The 24505-nt window shown below is 30.6% G+C and overlaps 1 protein-coding gene across 4 annotated transcripts in view; it reads right to left on the bottom strand.

Annotated features, from left to right (window-relative positions):
- Positions 1-24505, bottom strand: part of LOC123679769 (potassium voltage-gated channel subfamily H member 8) — a 444333-nt gene that overhangs the window by 390072 nt on the left and 29756 nt on the right. For 2 of the 4 annotated variants that reach the window (XM_045617253.1, XM_045617252.1), the window contains exon 2: positions 16505-16738. In XM_045617253.1, the coding sequence (XP_045473209.1) occupies positions 16505-16738 (234 nt within the window). Of the gene's footprint in view, positions 1-16504; positions 16739-22191; positions 22483-23843; positions 24243-24505 lie in introns of those variants that run through there. The other 2 variants (XM_045617254.1, XM_045617255.1) reach the window with 2 other exon arrangements.

Below are 24505 nucleotides of genomic sequence, written 5' to 3' on the forward strand. Positions count from 1 at the left end.
CTTAGAATTTCACCGAAAATAATTATTCTATAGGAAGATAATTTGGATACCTACAAAAAAGTAATCGCTGTATAAATTTTTGAGTACTTGCTCAAAACCGATTGGAGTTAATTTTACTTCTAGTAGAATAGTAAATGAAGATGTTATATTTCAGTCTATGAGAAATCATTTTGTCATTACCATCTTTACAGTTTCTTCGAATTTGCGAATGAAAGATTGAATACTCATTAAATATACATTAAACTGTACGGAACAATTGGTTACATCAAGCGGAAGAGACATCGCGTCTTATTTCGTGTGAAAGATTAAATATTCATTTTGCTGGCCTATAGATCTGTTGAAGCAAGGAAACAAGAAGAACTATTCTATGTATATACCTGAGTTTTGTGATTAGTCCTTTGAAGTGGTAGGATATATTTATTGACCTGAGATTAAATATTCATTTTGCTGGCCTATAGATCTGTTGAAGCAAGGAAAGAAGAAGAACAATTCTATGTATATACCTGAGTTTTGTGATTAGTCCTTTAATGTGGTAGGATATATTTATTGACCAGAGATCATTTGAGTACACTGAAGTGAAACAGTAGGTAATCATGTTGGAATTCGTATCTTTTTTTTCGGTTAGTGCCATTTTCGGTTATTTGACGAAGAAGTTCTTTAACAAAAACGAAGATGCAGAATTAGCATATCAATCCAAATTGAAAAAGAAAATAAGGATTGTGAACCGTGATGGAAAACAACCGGGGTGAGTACTTAATTTCAAGTTAATTTTTATTTGGCTTATATCAGTTCGAATCTTTGAAATTCAATTTTTTTTATTTTCGACTCTGCCTTTGATTTAATTCTCAATTAAAATCGATGAAATAATTTTTGCTTATTTGTTTGCTGAATAAATGGTTGAACTACAAGATAGGTGTTTTAATGATTTATTTTTTTCCAGAATTGAAGAAGAATGTTCAATATGTTTGGATCCAATGGATGGCCTGGTATTGATATTAAAGTGTAGCCACGAATTCCATTACATCTGTTTTTCAGAATGGCTTGAAGAGAGCAGTTTGTGTCCTTTGTGCAGACATGATATTTATGCATGTTAATTATTTATACATTTATGACTGATTTATGAAACCGTACTGTATCTTCTAACAAACTACTGTATATATATACATATTTGTAAATATTTGAAGAATATATATATTTTTATTTTATTTAATTTATTTATTTTATTTATTTATTGAAACAATATTTTAAATGTTATTGATTTTTTATACAAATTGTACTTTTTCGATAAACTATATATTATTATTATTATTTATTATCATTTCATTATTTAATTTTCCCTGAATGAAATAATAGTTACTAGATTTTATAGAAAAAGTGCACAAATGGAAATTAATTTCTTTCCGAAGAAATGAGTTCATAAGAGAACTGACCGAAGTAAGTATTTGAGTTATAAAAGTTAATTGAGTCTACTTGATGAAGATCTTCCAATATGAAAAATTGATTATAACCTAAGGTTATGTGACCTAGGTTAGTCATTATTATTTCAGACATTTGTATTTGTGGAGAAATTCATTTTTATGGCTAGTTGCACTGTTTGCCATCGAAATTAAAAATTTAAACATTGATTCATTATCTTGCACCGTCTTTTAAATGACGTTTAATGTGGCCTAATCACCGATTACATTTAACAGGAAAATTTAGACATTCATCTTCCCGATTAGTTTTAAACAGGGTTCTGGACATAAACCTAATATTAATTTGATATTAATGTAATATTAATTTGATATTAGGTCAATGGTTCTGCGCAACTCAAAACATATGACTTATTACATAACCATATTCAGACTCTCTCAAACAGACGCAATACTGGCAGAAGGTTGATCTGTTTGAGAAGAAGAAGAAGAACCATTAACGTTATTTCTCTATGGACATAACCTGATTGTGTCACATTTGGTTTTCTGTGTTTGGTTTTTTGAGGAATTAAAAAATTGAAAAATGGATTCAGATTCAAATCGTGAAATATCATTTAATGACAATTTATAATAGAAATTCATAATTTATGTAAACTATGTCGCCACAAGAGCAGAAAATATTATACTAGAAAATTTAAATTACTGATTTCTCTATGATAACCGTCGATAATTTGCAATGTTGCCAAACATTTCTCCTGTTGAGCAAAACATCGATCATTATCAAAGAGTGCAATCGGTAGAAATTATAAACATTGCTTAATACTAAACATTGATTCTGGAAACCATGTTTATTTTCTGAATGATTCAATTGGCCCTTAGAATTTCACCGGAAATAATTATTCTATAGGAAGATAATTTGGATACCTACAAAAAAGTAATCGCTGTATAAATTTTTGAGTACTTGCTCAAAACCGATTGGAGTTAATTTTACTTCTAGTAGAATAGTAAATGAAGATGTTATATTTCAGTCTATGAGAAATCATTTTGTCATTACCATCTATACAGTTTCTTCGAATTTGCGAATGAAAGATTGAATACTCATTAAATATACATTAAACTGTACGGAACAATTGGTTACATCAAGCGGAAGAGACATCGCGTCTTATTTCGTGTGAAAGATTAAATATTCATTTTGCTGGCCTATAGATCTGTTGAAGCAAGGAAACAAGAAGAACTATTCTATGTATATACCTGAGTTTTGTGATTAGTCCTTTAAAGTGGTAGGATATATTTATTGACCTGAGATTAAATATTCATTTTGCTGGCCTATAGATCTGTTGAAGCAAGGAAAGAAGAAGAACAATTCTATGTATATACCTGAGTTTTCTGATTAGTCCTTTAATGTGGTAGGATATATTTATTGACCAGAGATCATTTGAGTACACTGAAGTGAAACAGTAGGTAATCATGTTGGAATTCGTATCTTTTTTTTCGGTTAGTGCCATTTTCGGTTATTTGACGAAGAAGTTCTTTAACAAAAACGAAGATGCAGAATTAGCATATCAATCCAAATTGAAAAAGAAAATAAGGATTGTGAACCGTGATGGAAAACAACCGGGGTGAGTAATTAATTTCAAGTTAATTTTTATTTGGCTTATATCAGTTCGAATCTTTGAAATTCAATTTTTTTTATTTTCGACTCTGCCTTTGATTTAATTCTCAATTAAAATCGATGAAATAATTTTTGCTTATTTGTTTGCTGAATAAATGGTTGAACTACAAGATAGGTGTTTTAATGATTTATTTTTTTCCAGAATTGAAGAAGAATGTTCAATATGTTTGGATCCAATGGATGGCCTGGTATTGATATTAAAGTGTAGCCACGAATTCCATTACATCTGTTTTTCAGAATGGCTTGAAGAGAGCAGTTTGTGTCCTTTGTGCAGACATGATATTTATGCATGTTAATTATTTATACATTTATGACTGATTTATGAAACCGTACTGTATCTTCTAACAAACTACTGTATATATATACATATTTGTAAATATTTGAAGAATATATATATTTTTATTTTATTTAATTTATTTATTTTATTTATTTATTGAAACAATATTTTAAATGTTATTGATTTTTTATACAAATTGTACTTTTTCAATAAACTATATATTATTATTATTATTTATTATCATTTCATTATTTAATTTTCCCTGAATGAAATAATAGTTACTAGATTTTATAGAAAAAGTGCACAAATGGAAATTAATTTCTTTCCGAAGAAATGAGTTCATAAGAGAACTGACCGAAGTAAGTATTTGAGTTATAAAAGTTAATTGAGTCTACTTGATGAAGATCTTCCAATATGAAAAATTGATTATAACCTAAGGTTATGTGACCTAGGTTAGTCATTATTATTTCAGACATTTGTATTTGTGGAGAAATTCATTTTTATGGCTAGTTGCACTGTTTGCCATCGAAATTAAAAATTTAAACATTGATTCATTCTCTTGCACCGTCTTTTGAATGACGTTTAATGTGGCCTAATCACCGATTACATTTAACAGGAAAATTTAGACATTCATCTTCCCGATTAGTTTTAAACAGGGTTCTGGACATAAACCTAATATTAATTTGATATTAATGTAATATTAATTTGATATAAGGTCAATGGTTCTGCGCAACTCAAAACATATGACTTATTACATAACCATATTCAGACTCTCTCAAACAGACGCAATACTGGCAGAAGGTTGATCTGTTTGAGAAGAAGAAGAAGAACCATTAACGTTATTTCTCTATGGACATAACCTGATTGTGCCACATTTGGTTTTCTGTGTTTGGTTTTTTGAGGAATTAAAAAATTGAAAAATGGATTCAGATTCAAATCGTGAAATATCATTTAATGACAATTTATAATAGAAATTCATAATTTATGTAAACTATGTCGCCTCAAGAGCAGAAAATATTATACTAGAAAATTTAAATTACTGATTTCTCTATGATAACCGTCGATAATTTGCAATGTTGCCAAACATTTCTCCTGTTGAGCAAAACATCGATCATTATCAAAAAGTGCAATCGGTAGAAATTATAAACATTGCTTAATACTAAACATTGATTCTGGAAACCATGTTTATTTTCTGAATGCAATTGGCCCTTAGAATTTCACCGGAAATAATTATTCTATAGGAAGATAATTTGGATACCTACGAAAAAGTAATCGCTGTATAAATTTTTGAGTACTTGCTCAAAACCGATTGGAGTTAATTTTACTTCTAGTAGAATAGTAAATGAAGATGTTATATTTCAGTCTATGAGAAATCATTTTGTCATTACCATCTATACAGTTTCTTCGAATTTGCGAATGAAAGATTGAATACTCATTAAATATACATTAAACTGTACGGAACAATTGGTTACATCAAGCGGAAGAGACATCGCGTCTTATTTCGTGTGAAAGATTAAATATTCATTTTGCTGGCCTATAGATCTGTTGAAGCAAGGAAACAAGAAGAACTATTCTATGTATATACCCGAGTTTTGTGATTAGTCCTTTAAAGTGGTAGGATATATTTATTGACCTGAGATTAAATATTCATTTTGCTGGCCTATAGATCTGTTGAAGCAAGGAAAGAAGAAGAACAATTCTATGTATATACCTGAGTTTTGTGATTAGTCCTTTAATGTGGTAGGATATATTTATTGACCAGAGATCATTTGAGTACACTGAAGTGAAACAGTAGGTAATCATGTTGGAATTCGTATCTTTTTTTTCGGTTAGTGCCATTTTCGGTTATTTGACGAAGAAGTTCTTTAACAAAAACGAAGATGCAGAATTAGCATATCAATCCAAATTGAAAAAGAAAATAAGGATTGTGAACCGTGATGGAAAACAACCGGGGTGAGTAATTAATTTCAAGTTAATTTTTATTTGGCTTATATCAGTTCGAATCTTTGAAATTCAATTTTTTTTATTCTCGACTCTGCCTTTGATTTAATTCTCAATTAAAATCGATGAAATAATTTTTGCTTATTTGTTTGCTGAATAAATGGTTGAACTACAAGATAGGTGTTTTAATGATTTATTTTTTTCCAGAATTGAAGAAGAATGTTCAATATGTTTGGATCCAATGGATGGCCTGGTATTGATATTAAAGTGTAGCCACGAATTCCATTACATCTGTTTTTCAGAATGGCTTGAAGAGAGCAGTTTGTGTCCTTTGTGCAGACATGATATTTATGCATGTTAATTATTTATACATTTATGACTGATTTATGAAACCGTACTGTATCTTCTAACAAACTACTGTATATATAGATATATTTGTAAATATTTGAAGAATATATATATTTTTATTTTATTTAATTTATTTATTTTATTTATTTATTGAAACAATATTTTAAATGTTATTGATTTTTTATACAAATTGTACTTTTTCGATAAACTATATATTATTATTATTATTTATTATCATTTCATTATTTAATTTTCCCTGAATGAAATAATAGTTACTAGATTTTATAGAAAAAGTGCACAAATGGAAATTAATTTCTTTCCGAAGAAATGAGTTCATAAGAGAACTGACCAAAGTAAGTATTTGAGTTATAAAAGTTAATTGAGTCTACTTGATGAAGATCTTCCAATATGAAAAATTGATTATAACCTAAGGTTATGTGACCTAGGTTAGTCATTATTATTTCAGACATTTGTATTTGTGGAGAAATTCATTTTTATGGCTAGTTGCACTGTTTGCCATCGAAATTAAAAATTTAAACATTGATTCATTCTCTTGCACCGTCTTTTAAATGACGTTTAATGTGGCCTAATCACCGATTACATTTAACAGGAAAATTTAGACATTCATCTTCCCGATTAGTTTTAAACAGGGTTCTGGACATAAACCTAATATTAATTTGATATTAATGTAATATTAATTTGATATTAGGTCAATGGTTCTGCGCAACTCAAAACATATGACTTATTACATAACCATATTCAGACTCTCTCAAACAGACGCAATACTGGCAGAAGGTTGATCTGTTTGAGAAGAAGAAGAAGAAGAACCATTAACGTTATTTCTCTATGGACATAACCTGATTGTGTCACATTTGGTTTTCTGTGTTTGGTTTTTTGAGGAATTAAAAAATTGAAAAATGGATTCAGATTCAAATCGTGAAATATCATTTAATGACAATTTATAATAGAAATTCATAATTTATGTAAACTATGTCGCCACAAGAGCAGAAAATATTATACTAGAAAATTTAAATTACTGATTTCTCTATGATAACCGTCGATAATTTGCAATGTTGCCAAACATTTCTCCTGTTGAGCAAAACATCGATCATTATCAAAAAGTGCAATCGGTAGAAATTATAAACATTGCTTAATACTAAACATTGATTCTAGAAACCATGTTTATTTTCTGAATGATTCAATTGGCCCTTAGAATTTCACCGGAAATAATTATTCTATAGGAAGATAATTTGGATACCTACAAAAAAGTAATCGCTGTATAAATTTTTGAGTACTTGCTCAAAACCGATTGGAGTTAATTTTACTTCTAGTAGAATAGTAAATGAAGATGTTATATTTCAGTCTATGAGAAATCATTTTGTCATTACCATCTATACAGTTTCTTCGAATTTGCGAATGAAAGATTGAATACTCATTAAATATACATTAAACTGTACGGAACAATTGGTTACATCAAGCGGAAGAGACATCGCGTCTTATTTCGTGTGAAAGATTAAATATTCATTTTGCTGGCCTATAGATCTGTTGAAGCAAGGAAACAAGAAGAACTATTCTATGTATATACCTGAGTTTTGTGATTAGTCCTTTAAAGTGGTAGGATATATTTATTGACCTGAGATTAAATATTCATTTTGCTGGCCTATAGATCTGTTGAAGCAAGGAAAGAAGAAGAACAATTCTATGTATATACCTGAGTTTTCTGATTAGTCCTTTAATGTGGTAGGATATATTTATTGACCAGAGATCATTTGAGTACACTGAAGTGAAACAGTAGGTAATCATGTTGGAATTCGTATCTTTTTTTTCGGTTAGTGCCATTTTCGGTTATTTGACGAAGAAGTTCTTTAACAAAAACGAAGATGCAGAATTAGCATATCAATCCAAATTGAAAAAGAAAATAAGGATTGTGAACCGTGATGGAAAACAACCGGGGTGAGTAATTAATTTCAAGTTAATTTTTATTTGGCTTATATCAGTTCGAATCTTTGAAATTCAATTTTTTTTATTTTCGACTCTGCCTTTGATTTAATTCTCAATTAAAATCGATGAAATAATTTTTGCTTATTTGTTTGCTGAATAAATGGTTGAACTACAAGATAGGTGTTTTAATGATTTATTTTTTTCCAGAATTGAAGAAGAATGTTCAATATGTTTGGATCCAATGGATGGCCTGGTATTGATATTAAAGTGTAGCCACGAATTCCATTACCTCTGTTTTTCAGAATGGCTTGAAGAGAGCAGTTTGTGTCCTTTGTGCAGACATGATATTTATGCATGTTAATTATTTATACATTTGTGACTGATTTATGAAACCGTACTGTATCTTCTAACAAACTACTGTATATATATACATATTTGTAAATATTTGAAGAATATATATATTTTTATTTTATTTAATTTATTTATTTTATTTATTTATTGAAACAATATTTTAAATGTTATTGATTTTTTATACAAATTGTACTTTTTCAATAAACTATATATTATTATTATTATTTATTATCATTTCATTATTTAATTTTCCCTGAATGAAATAATAGTTACTAGATTTTATAGAAAAAGTGCACAAATGGAAATTAATTTCTTTCCGAAGAAATGAGTTCATAAGAGAACTGACCGAAGTAAGTATTTGAGTTATAAAAGTTAATTGAGTCTACTTGATGAAGACCTTCCAATATGAAAAATTGATTATAACCTAAGGTTATGTGACCTAGGTTAGTCATTATTATTTCAGACATTTGTATTTGTGGAGAAATTCATTTTTATGGCTAGTTGCACTGTTTGCCATCGAAATTAAAAATTTAAACATTGATTCATTCTCTTGCACCGTCTTTTAAATGACGTTTAATGTGGCCTAATCACCGATTACATTTAACAGGAAAATTTAGACATTCATCTTCCCGATTAGTTTTAAACAGGGTTCTGGACATAAACCTAATATTAATTTGATATTAATGTAATATTAATTTGATATAAGGTCAATGGTTCTGCGCAACTCAAAACATATGACTTATTACATAACCATATTCAGACTCTCTCAAACAGACGCAATACTGGCAGAAGGTTGATCTGTTTGAGAAGAAGAAGAAGAACCATTAACGTTATTTCTCTATGGACATAACCTGATTGTGTCACATTTGGTTTTCTGTGTTTGGTTTTTTGAGGAATTAAAAAATTGAAAAATGGATTCAGATTCAAATCGTGAAATATCATTTAATGACAATTTATAATAGAAATTCATAATTTATGTAAACTATGTCGCCTCAAGAGCAGAAAATATTATACTAGAAAATTTAAATTACTGATTTCTCTATGATAACCGTCGATAATTTGCAATGTTGCCAAACATTTCTCCTGTTGAGCAAAACATCGATCATTATCAAAAAGTACAATCGGTAGAAATTATAAACATTGCTTAATACTAAACATTGATTCTGGAAACCATGTTTATTTTCTGAATGATTCAATTGGCCCTTAGAATTTCACCGGAAATAATTATTCTATAGGAAGATAATTTGGATACCTACAAAAAAGTAATCGCTGTATAAATTTTTGAGTACTTGCTCAAAACCGATTGGAGTTAATTTTACTTCTAGTAGAATAGTAAATGAAGATGTTATATTTCAGTCTATGAGAAATCATTTTGTCATTACCATCTATACAGTTTCTTCGAATTTGCGAATGAAAGATTGAATACTCATTAAATATACATTAAACTGTACGGAACAATTGGTTACATCAAGCGGAAGAGACATCGCGTCTTATTTCGTGTGAAAGATTAAATATTCATTTTGCTGGCCTATAGATCTGTTGAAGCAAGGAAACAAGAAGAACTATTCTATGTATATACCTGAGTTTTGTGATTAGTCCTTTAAAGTGGTAGGATATATTTATTGACCTGAGATTAAATATTCATTTTGCTGGCCTATAGATCTGTTGAAGCAAGGAAAGAAGAAGAACAATTCTATGTATATACCTGAGTTTTGTGATTAGTCCTTTAATGTGGTAGGATATATTTATTGACCAGAGATCATTTGAGTACACTGAAGTGAAACAGTAGGTAATCATGTTGGAATTCGTATCTTTTTTTTCGGTTAGTGCCATTTTCGGTTATTTGACGAAGAAGTTCTTTAACAAAAACGAAGATGCAGAATTAGCATATCAATCCAAATTGAAAAAGAAAATAAGGATTGTGAACCGTGATGGAAAACAACCGGGGTGAGTAATTAATTTCAAGTTAATTTTTATTTGGCTTATATCAGTTCGAATCTTTGAAATTCAATTTTTTTTATTCTCGACTCTGCCTTTGATTTAATTCTCAATTAAAATCGATGAAATAATTTTTGCTTATTTGTTTGCTGAATAAATGGTTGAACTACAAGATAGGTGTTTTAATGATTTATTTTTTTCCAGAATTGAAGAAGAATGTTCAATATGTTTGGATCCAATGGATGGCCTGGTATTGATATTAAAGTGTAGCCACGAATTCCATTACATCTGTTTTTCAGAATGGCTTGAAGAGAGCAGTTTGTGTCCTTTGTGCAGACATGATATTTATGCATGTTAATTATTTATACATTTATGACTGATTTATGAAACCGTACTGTATCTTCTAACAAACTACTGTATATATATACATATTTGTAAATATTTGAAGAATATATATATTTTTATTTTATTTAATTTATTTATTTTATTTATTTATTGAAACAATATTTTAAATGTTATTGATTTTTTATACAAATTGTACTTTTTCAATAAACTATATATTATTATTATTATTTATTATCATTTCATTATTTAATTTTCCCTGAATGAAATAATAGTTACTAGATTTTATAGAAAAAGTGCACAAATGGAAATTAATTTCTTTCCGAAGAAATGAGTTCATAAGAGAACTGACCGAAGTAAGTATTTGAGTTATAAAAGTTAATTGAGTCTACTTGATGAAGATCTTCCAATATAAAAAATTGATTATAACCTAAGGTTATGTGACCTAGGTTAGTCATTATTATTTCAGACATTTGTATTTGTGGAGAAATTCATTTTTATGGCTAGTTGCACTGTTTGCCATCGAAATTAAAAATTTAAACATTGATTCATTCTCTTGCACCGTCTTTTAAATGACGTTTAATGTGGCCTAATCACCGATTACATTTAACAGGAAAATTTAGACATTCATCTTCCCGATTAGTTTTAAACAGGGTTCTGGACATAAACCTAATATTAATTTGATATTAATGTAATATTAATTTGATATTAGGTCAATGGTTCTGCGCAACTCAAAACATATGACTTATTACATAACCATATTCAGACTCTCTCAAACAGACGCAATACTGGCAGAAGGTTGATCTGTTTGAGAAGAAGAAGAAGAACCATTAACGTTATTTCTCTATGGACATAACCTGATTGTGTCACATTTGGTTTTCTGTGTTTGGTTTTTTGAGGAATTAAAAAATTGAAAAATGGATTCAGATTCAAATCGTGAAATATCATTTAATGACAATTTATAATAGAAATTCATAATTTATGTAAACTATGTCGCCACAAGAGCAGAAAATATTATACTAGAAAATTTAAATTACTGATTTCTCTATGATAACCGTCGATAATTTGCAATGTTGCCAAACATTTCTCCTGTTGAGCAAAACATCGATCATTATCAAAAAGTGCAATCGGTAGAAATTATAAACATTGCTTAATACTAAACATTGATTCTGGAAACCATGTTTATTTTCTGAATGATTCAATTGGCCCTTAGAATTTCACCGGAAATAATTATTCTATAGGAAGATAATTTGGATACCTACAAAAAAGTAATCGCTGTATAAATTTTTGAGTACTTGCTCAAAACCGATTGGAGTTAATTTTACTTCTAGTAGAATAGTAAATGAAGATGTTATATTTCAGTCTATGAGAAATCATTTTGTCATTACCATCTATACAGTTTCTTCGAATTTGCGAATGAAAGATTGAATACTCATTAAATATACATTAAACTGTACGGAACAATTGGTTACATCAAGCGGAAGAGACATCGCGTCTTATTTCGTGTGAAAGATTAAATATTCATTTTGCTGGCCTATAGATCTGTTGAAGCAAGGAAACAAGAAGAACTATTCTATGTATATACCTGAGTTTTGTGATTAGTCCTTTAAAGTGGTAGGATATATTTATTGACCTGAGATTAAATATTCATTTTGCTGGCCTATAGATCTGTTGAAGCAAGGAAAGAAGAAGAACAATTCTATGTATATACCTGAGTTTTGTGATTAGTCCTTTAATGTGGTAGGATATATTTATTGACCAGAGATCATTTGAGTACACTGAAGTGAAACAGTAGGTAATCATGTTGGAATTCGTATCTTTTTTTTCGGTTAGTGCCATTTTCGGTTATTTGACGAAGAAGTTCTTTAACAAAAACGAAGATGCAGAATTAGCATATCAATCCAAATTGAAAAAGAAAATAAGGATTGTGAACCGTGATGGAAAACAACCGGGGTGAGTAATTAATTTCAAGTTAAATTTATTTGGCTTATATCAGTTCGAAACTTTGAAATTCAATTTTTTTTATTTTCGACTCTGCCTTTGATTTAATTCTCAATTAAAATCGATGAAATAATTTTTGCTTATTTGTTTGCTGAATAAATGGTTGAACTACAAGATAGGTGTTTTAATGATTTATTTTTTTCCAGAATTGAAGAAGAATGTTCAATATGTTTGGATCCAATGGATGGCCTGGTATTGATATTAAAGTGTAGCCACGAATTCCATTACATCTGTTTTTCAGAATGGCTTGAAGAGAGCAGTTTGTGTCCTTTGTGCAGACATGATATTTATGCATGTTAATTATTATACATATATGACTGATTTATGCAACCGTACTGTATCTTCTAACAAACTACTGTATATATATACATATTTGTAAATATTTGAAGAATATATATATTTATTATCATTTCATTATTCAATTTTCCCTGAATGAAATAATAGTTACTAGATTTTATAGAAAAAGTGCACAAATGGAAATTAATTTCTTTCCGAAGAAATGAGTACATAAGAGAACTGACCGAAGTAAGTATTTGAGTTATAAAAGTTAATTGAGTCTACTTGATGAAGATCTTCCAATATGAAAAATTGATTATAACCTAAGGTTATGTGACCTAGGTTAGTCATTATTATTTCAGACATTTGTATTTGTGGAGAAATTCATTTTTATGGCTAGTTGCACTGTTTGCCATCGAAATTAAAAATTTAAACATTGATTCATTCTCTTGCACCGTCTTTTAAATGACGTTTAATGTGGCCTAATCACCGATTACATTTAACAGGAAAATTTACACATTCATCTTCCCGATTAGTTTTAAACAGGGTTCTGGACATAAACCTAATATTAATTTGATATTAATGTAATATTAATTTGATATTAGGTCAATGGTTCTGCGCAACTCAAAACATATGACTTATTACATAACCATATTCAGACTCTCTCAAACAGACGCAATACTGGCAGAAGGTTGATCTGTTTGAGAAGAAGAAGAAGAACCATTAACGTTATTTCTCTATGGACATAACCTGATTGTGTCACATTTGGTTTTCTGTGTTTGGTTTTTTGAGGAATTAAAAAATTGAAAAATGGATTCAGATTCAAATCGTGAAATATCATTTAATGACAATTTATAATAGAAATTCATAATTTATGTAAACTATGTCGCCACAAGAGCAGAAAATATTATACTAGAAAATTTAAATTACTGATTTCTCTATGATAACCGTCGATAATTTGCAATGTTGCCAAACATTTCTCCTGTTGAGCAAAACATCGATCATTATCAAAAAGTGCAATCGGTAGAAATTATAAACATTGCTTAATACTAAACATTGATTCTGGAAACCATGTTTATTTTCTGAATGATTCAATTGGCCCTTAGAATTTCACCGGAAATAATTATTCTATAGGAAGATAATTTGGATACCTACAAAAAAGTAATCGCTGTATAAATTTTTGAGTACTTGCTCAAAACCGATTGGAGTTAATTTTACTTCTAGTAGAATAGTAAATGAAGATGTTATATTTCAGTCTATGAGAAATCATTTTGTCATTACCATCTATACAGTTTCTTCGAATTTGCGAATGAAAGATTGAATACTCATTAAATATACATTAAACTGTACGGAACAATTGGTTACATCAAGCGGAAGAGACATCGCGTCTTATTTCGTGTGAAAGATTAAATATTCATTTTGCTGGCCTATAGATCTGTTGAAGCAAGGAAACAAGAAGAACAATTCTATGTATATACCTGAGTTTTGTGATTAGTCCTTTAATGTGGTAGGATATATTTATTGACCTGATAACAACAGAGATCATTTGAGTACACTGAAGTGAAACAGTAGGTAATCATGTTGGAATTCGTATCTTTTTTTTCGGTTAGTGCCATTTTCGGTTATTTGACGAAGAAGTTCTTTAACAAAAACGAAGATGCAGAATTAGCATATCAATCCAAATTGAAAAAGAAAATAAGGATTGTGAACCGTGATGGAAAACAACCGGGGTGAGTAATTAATTTCAAGTTAATTTTTATTTGGCTTATATCACTTCGAAACTTTGAAATTCAATTTTTTTTATTTTCGACTCTGCCTTTGATTTAATTCTCAATTAAAATCGATGAAATAATTTTTGCTTATTTGTTTGCTGAATAGATGGTTGAACTACAAGATAGGTGTTTTAATGGTTTATTTTTTTCCAGAATTGAAGAAGAATGTTCAATATGTTTGGATCCAATGGATGGCCTGGTATTGATATTAAAGTGTAGCCACGAATTCCATTACATCTGTTTTTCAGAATGGCTTGAAGAGAGCAGTTTGTGTCCTTTGTGCAGACATGATATTTATGCATGTTAATTATTTATACATTTATGACTGATTTATGAAACCGTACTGTATCTTCTAACAAACTACTGTATATATATACATATTTGTAAATATTTGAAGAATATATATATTTATTATCATTTCATTATTCAATTTTCCCCGAATGAAATAACAGTTACTAGATTTTATAAAAAAGTGCACAAATGAAAATCAATTTTTTTCCGAAGGAATGAGTTTATAAGAGAACTGACCGGAAGTAAGTATTTGAGTTATGAAAGTTAATTGAGTCTACTTGATGAAGTTTTATAACTATATGAAAAATTGACAACATTCAGCCCTTTTTCCTTCCCAACATAATATATCTTTATGATATATTCGATTTTTTTCATGAAATACAATTCCAATAGTGACAAAATATTATTAACCAACCAAAAGAAAATTCGAAATAACCAAAACTGTACAAATAAGGTACGCGATTAACAAATTGAATAACTCAATTGTATACTTACTTCACAAGAATTGCAATTGAGGAATCTCGAAACTACCTGACAATAACTGCTTCTCTAGTTCGAATTTGCAGAAAATCAATTAGGACAGGTAGCCATTGATATAATTCTTGTTCTTCTCGTCAAATACAAATCGACGTTTACAATTGAAAAACAATTCTAGAAATTTGAAATTTATCTTTTGGTTGACGTAGACTCTTATCAATAAATGATCACTTCAAATCATAAAATTTAATTGAGTATACTTGATGAAAGTTTTTCAATATAAATATAAAAAAAATAATTTTTTAAGTATTTGAGTGTTCGTTTATTCAACCATCAATGGTGACCCTGAATATCACAAATATCTCAATGTAATTTTTAATCGCCAAAAGTGAAATTTGCGCACAAAAGTTGCTGACTTCACATCAGTGCTCTTCTGATGAGGCGATTTTGCAATTGACAGGAAAATAAAAATTCGATATATTCGAATTATATATCGCAGCCTTCCACTTGAAAACTGATTACTCAGCCTGCCAGGTGGTACTTAAAATTTGAAACTCTGTGGTACTCAGAATAAGGGAGATAGGCCAAACATATGTAATATATTCGAAGTCAGGGGAAAAAGAGATAGTCAAATATAGAAAAATATACCGGGTGTTCCATTTGAAAAAAAGAAGTTGCAATCAATATGTTGCCCACTCTGTATATATTTCATTTTTTGAAATCATTTTGAAAAACGCTAGTTGATTTCGTGAAACTTTTGTAAGAAACATTTTATTGCAACTCTTTCAGTAACAAAGTTGAAGGGGGGGTCAAATTATGGCGAAAAACCCGGTACCTATGGTAAGCTCAGAAAAACGGAATGGTTCTCACAATTTTTTTCAAATTTCTGCTGAAATATTCAAAAAAATGTGAATCCTCATCGCCACCTTTTTTTTTATAAGAATCCCAATAACTGATGAACCGTTGAATTTTTACCCAAGGTATGGCATATTGCCTAAATTGCCATAAAAAAAACTATCTAATGATGCAATAATATACTGGGTGAGCCATTTGAAATAAGGAAGTAGTAGTCTGTTTCCGGTATAACCGGAAGTTGTAGAGATCTGAAAATATTTTAGGGAGAAAGACCATTGTCTCAAACCCCAATATGCAAATTTTCAGCTCGAAATTATGATTAGTTTTCCATAAACGTCTAATAGGCCATCCCTGTGAATCACCCTGTATATTATGCTATTTTTTTTCAATTCATCATGTGATTGAAGGAATATGTTGAAAAGTAATAACTACTTGAGCACCCTCAATAAAAATAAAAAAAAAATTGTAAATCCCTTTTTTTTTGTTCTAAAAGTTCCCAGTCTCACAGATAGTACGTGTTCTGAAATTTGACGTTACCACCCAAAGGCTTTGATGATGAATGGAAAAAGCTAACAGTTTTAAAATCTTCGATAATTTCGCCAAAACTCACCGTTTTTCTTGTAAAATATAACCTCCAATTTCAGTTCATTCTTAAACTCTAACGCTTTGTCGATCTGCGATTTGTGTTCCTCCTTGGTTTCAGGGCCGTAGAGGAACTTGCAAGCGCACCCCTTCTGCATTATTTGTGCTCGCTGAAAGCCGGTGAGTTCGCAGAATCCATCTGAGCAGTACACAATGGGATATAAGCTCGGTACTTGGGCATTTCCTAACACGAAGTTGCTGTCTGGAACAAAAGATATGATTATAATTAGAGGCTTCAATTGTTGGTGGCTTATTTGTGGAACAACATTACTAGTTCCGAATTTCACTCTCCGAGATAGAGGACCTTCAATGCGATGACATCCTTGAATCTTCTGTTTCACGTATAAACTAAACTATTCGAGAGGATTATCGGAAGTGGCATAACTTTTGAAGATAGTGTGTCAATTAATGCATCTTGAATGCTCAAGTTCTTCATTCTAAATTCTTGACTTACTTTGTTTTACAACTACAGTTTTGAAGGATTTTGAAATTTCAAATGAGAACCCCTATTATTTATTGCAGATGCTTATTTTACTGCAAAAAAGACAACAGTTTTGTAGGAGAATATTGCATGTTGTTAATTGAACTAAATAAAGGTAATACAGATCCGACCCAAAGAAAATTGGATAAGGGTCAAAATCACCTGAAAATCAACTTTGAATGACATTATATGATATATCGTTGAATTCAGCGTTAAAAGTTATTTCGAAAATTGTCATAAAATCAGGTCCGTATTGAAAAAAAATGAGGTTGAGGGTGGCCCAGATAGTAAGAAACGTTGGATACGAAATCTGATTACGTCAAATTGAGAACAATTTACTGTCGAATAAAAAATTCCTGTAACATTTTTTGATAATATTCGAAATAAAGTGGGAAAAAAAGAAAAATCAAAATGACAGAATTTAATAATAATAATTTAATAATTTCGATTTGTTTGAACTGCTTGATAATGCTTCTATGCATGCAACTTTGACCGACCTTCTAACTCTTATGGTTTGAAAGTTACCAATACAATCCCATTGAAAAAGTGGCCAGCCTGTATGTCATGAAGCAGTAATGAATCTTCAGATATCATGTACACGACTATATACATATATGTTTGTCCGGTTTCTGATGATACAGAGATGATGTAGGACAACAGTAATTTCGCGAAAATGATTTTCAAAGCAGATGACGTAATCGTGGATAGATCCTCGTGACATTCAGTCCAAATTGTCTGACATACCTAATAGGTATTACAGGTCCATTATTACAGGGGATTCAGTTTCATATCCAAATGCTGATAATCTACCTGCTCGTTGAAACTTGTACAGTGTATACTTATTGAATATTAATAAGAGGAACGGAAATCGCCTTGTAACTGATGCATTTGTTTTGATAACGACATTCGTCACTCCTTGTCTGACGGGACACTATAGCAGTAGCGTTACATAATTTGATCAATTTCGAAATTATCAATTGATGCTCAAAAATAGTTCACAATGTGATTTATTCATAAAATTTTCACTTGCTTCAAAAGGGTCAATGTTTTTCTCAGTTTAATTATGTAGCTATTATGAAGTTATGAAAAAAGGACTTCTGATAAAGGATTAACAATCAAATCAAAATTTTCCACGCTTATGGCTAGCACACACAATCGGCTAGCTAGATTGTGATTGGCGACACTAAACTTCCGTTCCTTCTATCTTTATTCTAAGAGTGTAGATTAGAAGTCGAAATACTGTATATTCCTTTCTTTGAGCGTATCATTTTGTCATAATGTCTGTAATTTTTGAGTTTTGGGCCGGAAATGATCTTCTTTAATATAATTGAACGATGAATTTCGACTCACTGATGACGAATCTGTCCGACAACTCTGTTCGTCCGGCCGTAAACACGACAACTATCTGACGAAAAAACCTAGAAATTTTCAGGTATCTCGGTTAAGATCCGACAAAGGGTTTCGTGAGTTTGGTTATTCCTCAGAGTAAAAAACATAGATAGAGGGAGCATATGTCAATTTTATCAAGCAAATTTTGTCCCCAACATGTACTATCAAATGTGACATGAAACTCGCGGAAATGAAAACACATATCAGTGATACGATATTCCACTCAATTCGCAGATTTCCCCAAAGAGAAAACACTTCTTATGTCCCATAGTGAATCAACGTTTCATATTAACTCAAAATATATTGAAATAAATACCTAAATATATCAGAAATTCAGAAAACAAACTTCAAGCGCGCCAAACGATGTGAAACAACCGATGACACTAGGAGAGAAAAAGTTGCCAAACCTTGGATTTCAGCAGGTAGATACAGAAAATAAATATTCATCTCATTATAAATTCGACAATTAGGAAAAATATCGGATTCCAAAAATTCAAATTTGGATATTTAATCGGGAATCACTCAAATAAATATATTTCATGCAATACAATATACATTCATAATGATACAGTAAAATTGTGGATGTGAAAATATATCACAATCCGACAACGTAATCTAACCATGTTGGGGACATGTAAAAATTTCTTATACTTATACTCTATATGTTACTCGAAATAATATTATTTTCATAATAATTTCTCAACAGCATTCTCATTAAGAAGAAATTTTGCAGTTGAATTTATTTTCCAGGTTCATTAATTATTATCAGAATTCAGATGTCTAGGCCAGAGCCTTTTCCGATGATCCCTCTCAAGAAAAGAGGTGGGGTTTTAGCGAGGTGAGAGTCCTCCACAAATCTATCATCAATTTTTTTACCTTAACATCTGGAGAAGACATAAGCTTTCTCCCTGCCTCAGGGCAAAAAAAGGTTCATCAATTAAAAAACCACATAAGAAAATAGAAACACGTGTTTCATTTCAATGTCGAAAATACTTGTAGTTTTCATTACCTGGAGCCCAATTCTATCTATGAAACTGAACTGGAGAAGCTAAAGAGCATCAACAGTCCCCAAAATCAGCTATATCTACCGGACAAAACCTGCTTCCAAAAAGTTTCTTTATAAAGATGAATTTTTAGAGTTTACAGAATGTTCCTGAATTGGAGAAACAAATATAAATGAGAGATTTCATATAATATTATAATAATATAAAAATAATCCTTCATTTCCAACCGGTATGGTAACCAATTACAAGAAATCAAAAACAACAATCAATTCAAAATCAATATTTCATAAAAAAAATCTATGCTATATTATGAAAGTAACTCAATAAAACAATAAAAATTGAGATATAAACAGCCCATATACACCCCAACAGACAGTATTCAGGCCCCGGAAAAGAAAAACAAAATACAAGAAAGAAATGGAAATCAATTACAATATAACGCCATGCGTGATCTTGAATATAAATCACAGATATAACTCAGCAAAAGCAAATTAGTTCTTGGTGTATATATTAATAATATTATTCTAGTTCTAGCATTCGGGCGATGTACTAGTTTACTCAGCAACTCTACGCAGTCAATCCTACTATCCAGAAAACCATGAATGAATTTGATGCAAATCTCTTCAATATTGATCATAAGATCCTTTATGGACGTATCCCGTAGGCGTGTACAGTCCATGCTCACGAAATGAAAGCCACTCCAAAAACCTTTTTTGTACAGTCTATAGATGGTGACCATGAGAATTATAGAATGGGCGCCAAATAAGGCAACCACACTGGACGTTACATCTGATCAACGCGTTAAATAAGTAAATTATTTTTGCCGAATTATCAAACAATCTCGCGTTCCGCACAATGAAACCATATATCCAACATGACAATAAAGTCAGTTGAGTAATACTCGTATGTGGTACGAGAGAAAACCTTTGTATCAAATACCAAATCCAGGTCCTTGATTTCAATAAGCCGAGAAAGATTCAGAAGAAGGAAGAAAGAAGTGCATCTGGCACTACCTTTTTCCGCGTGTAAAACACAATGCTACATTTTGATACATTCAGATGAAATTTACTGCTGTTACACCACCTATTCATAACATCCATGTATTCCTGCAAACTCAAACAGTCATAAGCAGATGATATTTCCGCATAAATTTAAAAATCATCAGCATAAGCAAATTCTTTATTATCTATAGAAGTCATTAACAAACAAGATGAACAAAAACTAAGATAATTATAAGAAAAAAATTCCTATAACCATAAGCCTACAAACACTGTGTTTTGAGATAGGGGGTATATCTTGTAGCCCTTTTTTTCTGATGATTGTACGATTTTATTGAATCTTCATAGATCATATCTGAAGGTTGGGATAATTAACACCAAGAACCAATAATTCATAAACTCATATCAGCTTACCAATTGGATTTTTTTGATAATTTTGATTTTCCTGGAAATGTCGAGAGAATTTATTGAAATTTTTTATTTGGAAATCAGTAACAGTTACAACAAGAATACAAGAAACCAAAAAGTTTAGCATCAGATCAGGGATAATAAACATAAAAACCAATAATTCATTAACTCATATCAGCTTACCAATTGTACTTTTTTGATAATTTTGATTTTTCTGGAAATTTCGAGAGAATTTATTGAATTTTTTTTTTAGAAAGCGGTAGCAGTTACAACAAAAATACAAGAAACCAAAAGTTTAGCATCAGATCAGGGATAATAAACATAAAAACCAATAGTTCATAAACTCATATCAGCTTACCAATTGGATTTTTTGATAATTTTGATTTCCCTGGAAATTTCGAGAGAATTTATTGAAATTTTTTTTTAGAAATCGGTAGCAGTTATAACAAATCACAAGAAACCAAAAAGTCAAGCATCAGATCAGAGATAATAAACATAAAAACCAATAATTCATCAACTCATATCAGCTTACCAATTGGATCTTTTGATAATTTTGATTTTCCTGGAAATTTCGAGAGAATTTATTGAAATTTTTTTTCAGAAATCAGTAGCAGTTACAACAAAAATACAAGAAATCAAAAAGTTTAGCATTTGATCAGGGATAATAAACATAAAAACCAGAAATTCATTAACTCATATCAGCTTACCATTTGTATTTTTCTGATAATTTTGATTTTTCTAGAAATTTCGAAAGAATTTATTAAAATTTCATTTTTAGAAATCGGTAGCAGTTACAACAAAAATACAAGAAACCAAAGAGTTTAGCATCAAATCATTTCCACATTTTTTTCAAATTACCGATGGTCCATCAAGAAAAGTTCTGATGGAAAAAATGGGTTCTATCGCAGGAAAATATCAACCTGTGGATGTGAAATCGAAATATCAGGTGATGTAAACTCTAAATTTGACTATATCTGCCAAATTTCAGTTCAATATCTCGTGAAGTGCAGATGCTATGAGGAAAAAACTTGAGAAAAAAATCAAACTTCAACACTCCAACTTGGAACACTCTTTAATAGATCCCATTGATAACTCTTCAAATCGAATATAAACGAGGCGAATCTACTTTGTGATCTATTTACAATAACATTATACATACTAAATTTATTTGGACAACATATAACGCCAAATGTGTCAATCCTTTTTAAAGGTATATCCGACATACGTATCCCAAATGTTCCAGATAGACTGAATGCGCGTCCCTATGACAATTAAATAGGATATAAATTCCAGAAACACGTTCGGGTTTCATTATCGACGTAAAATAGCAGTAGCTCTGATACCATCGGAAATGATGAAATAGGTAGGTACCTACCTACAATAAATATCCATTTTTCACCTCAAGCAGAAAACGCAGTGTTGACTGTTGCTTGATGAGTTTTTCATGTCAATCGACCTGTTAATTTAGGCAGTAGTTCTCCGCAATGATACTGGATGTACCAATTAATTCTCAATACCGTTCAACTGGAAGAAATATTTTCAGCCATGAACATGTTTCGGTGCACCCTTCAACAGTCAGATTATTAGCACCATTTTCTTTATTCTTTTATCAAACAAAACTATAAATGTTTTACTTCAATTAGTCCAGTAGATGAATACATTTAACCTGGAAAAAATTCCGAACTTAATGAAACTTCTACAGGTTGTTCGGGGGTGCTGTGGCATGAATCTGTCAAGTTATCCAACTCGAGGACCCTGTGCTACCTTGAGGAGGGCCGAAAAACCTCAACATTTTCGGACATTTTTCAGTTCTTTGCTCATAACTTCTAAACTAAGTAGTTTTCGACCAGTTCGTTCATTTTCAAAGTTGTAGACCATTAAATTCTCTACAATTTTGTAAAAACAGACTTTCTTGTAAACCCAACATCAATTGAGATACAGTCGATCAAAATAATAGTCCAGTGACAAAGCAAAAAAGTAGGGTCTGCTGGAAAAAATTCCGAACTTAATTCAACTTCTACAGGTTGTTTGGGGGTGGTGTGGGATGATTCCGTCAAGTTATCCAACACGAGGACCCTGTGCTAACTTGCGGAGGGGCCGAAGAACCTCAACATTTTTGGACATTTTTCGGTTTTTGCTTATAACTTTCAACTCAATTAGTTTTCGACCAAAACGTTCCTTTCTCAAAGTTGAAGATAATTGAATTCCTTATAATTATAAGGAATTCAATTATCTTCAACTTTGAGAAAGGAACGTTTCGGTGAACAAAATTTTGTTCACCGAAACTTTTTTCTAAAGCTCATATCAACCGAGATACAGCCCATCAAAATTAGAGGAATTTTCTCAAAATGTCGAAAATTGGCAAAAAAACAGAGCTTTTGACCCTCTCTAACTAACAATTAACAGCCGTTTTATGGTAATTATAGTAATTACTCCTCAATATCGAATCGACATATTGAACATAGGGAGGTTGACGGGGGAAGTAGCTTTGACTAAAAGCCAATGTTTATGTGAAGAGTAGATATTTCAATGTTATCGTGGCATGTTATCACCTAACTGTAAATTCCTTTCAACCCATAATTATTTTGAACCTTAATAATGAGATCAACTGGGTAAAATCAATAAATAATAACCAAGAATTAATTGAAAATAATGATTGTACTCGTATATAACCCGAAAAAATCCAAAAATGTAGGGTTACTTCGGCCCTCCTCAAGTAAGCACAGGGTCCTCGTGTTAGATAACTCGACAGAGTCATCCCCCAACACCCCCGAATAATCTGTAGAAGTTTCATCAAGTTCGGAATATTTTCCAGCAGACCCCATTTTTTTTGCTTTGACTACTGGACTATAAATTTGATCGACTATATCTTAATTGATATTAGTTTTACGAAAAAGTTTGTGAATACAAAATTGTCGAGAATTCAATGATCTAAAACTTTGAAAAAAAACTTTTTGTCGAAAACCTTTTCAGCCATTTGTTTGAAATATCAATGGTTTACAATCTGATGATATGTTAAAAACTTACTTTTTTCTGCGTATGTTTCTCATAATCAGCTTCCTTTAAGGTCGTTACAAGTTCGTTATTTTTTATTTTAGATTTCTTTGGCATGTATCCTGCTGATTGTCTGATCAAATAGTGTTTATTTGCCTATGTCCACAGCTTCCTTAAAAGTATTAGGTACTGGCTTCAAAATTGACTAATAAGCTCTAGACTGGACGACTTTTCTATAACTGGTCAGAATAAGCCATAAATATAATTATAAAACCTTTCTTTTCCTTTTTCATCACATCATTGGGAAAAACGATGGTAGGTTTGTTCAGGCAAAGGGATACAATGGCACACTTCTTTGATATCGGATGGAAGGCTGTCTGACTCACTCATTTTGATAAAACATATCAAACATCAGCCGAAAATTTCATTTTGAAAGCGTTGTTCACAAACGTCAAAATGATTGTCAATAAAATAGACATATTTCGTTATTTCAAGCATAGAGTGATAAACTTAAATCTCAATTCAATTCATTTTAACTATAGAATAATGATGAATATGTATAGGATTGGATGTCCCCTCAGAGTGATAAAAATATGTTCATTATTAGAAAATTTGGTTGATGTCTGGAATTAATTGTAATAGCATGCATAATATTTTTGATGGCTTAACAGACAATTGTTTAATTCGGAGGTTGA

Source organism: Harmonia axyridis, chromosome 5 (assembly GCF_914767665.1).
Source record: "Harmonia axyridis chromosome 5, icHarAxyr1.1, whole genome shotgun sequence".
In the NCBI taxonomy this organism is placed as follows: Eukaryota; Metazoa; Arthropoda; class Insecta; order Coleoptera; family Coccinellidae; genus Harmonia; species Harmonia axyridis.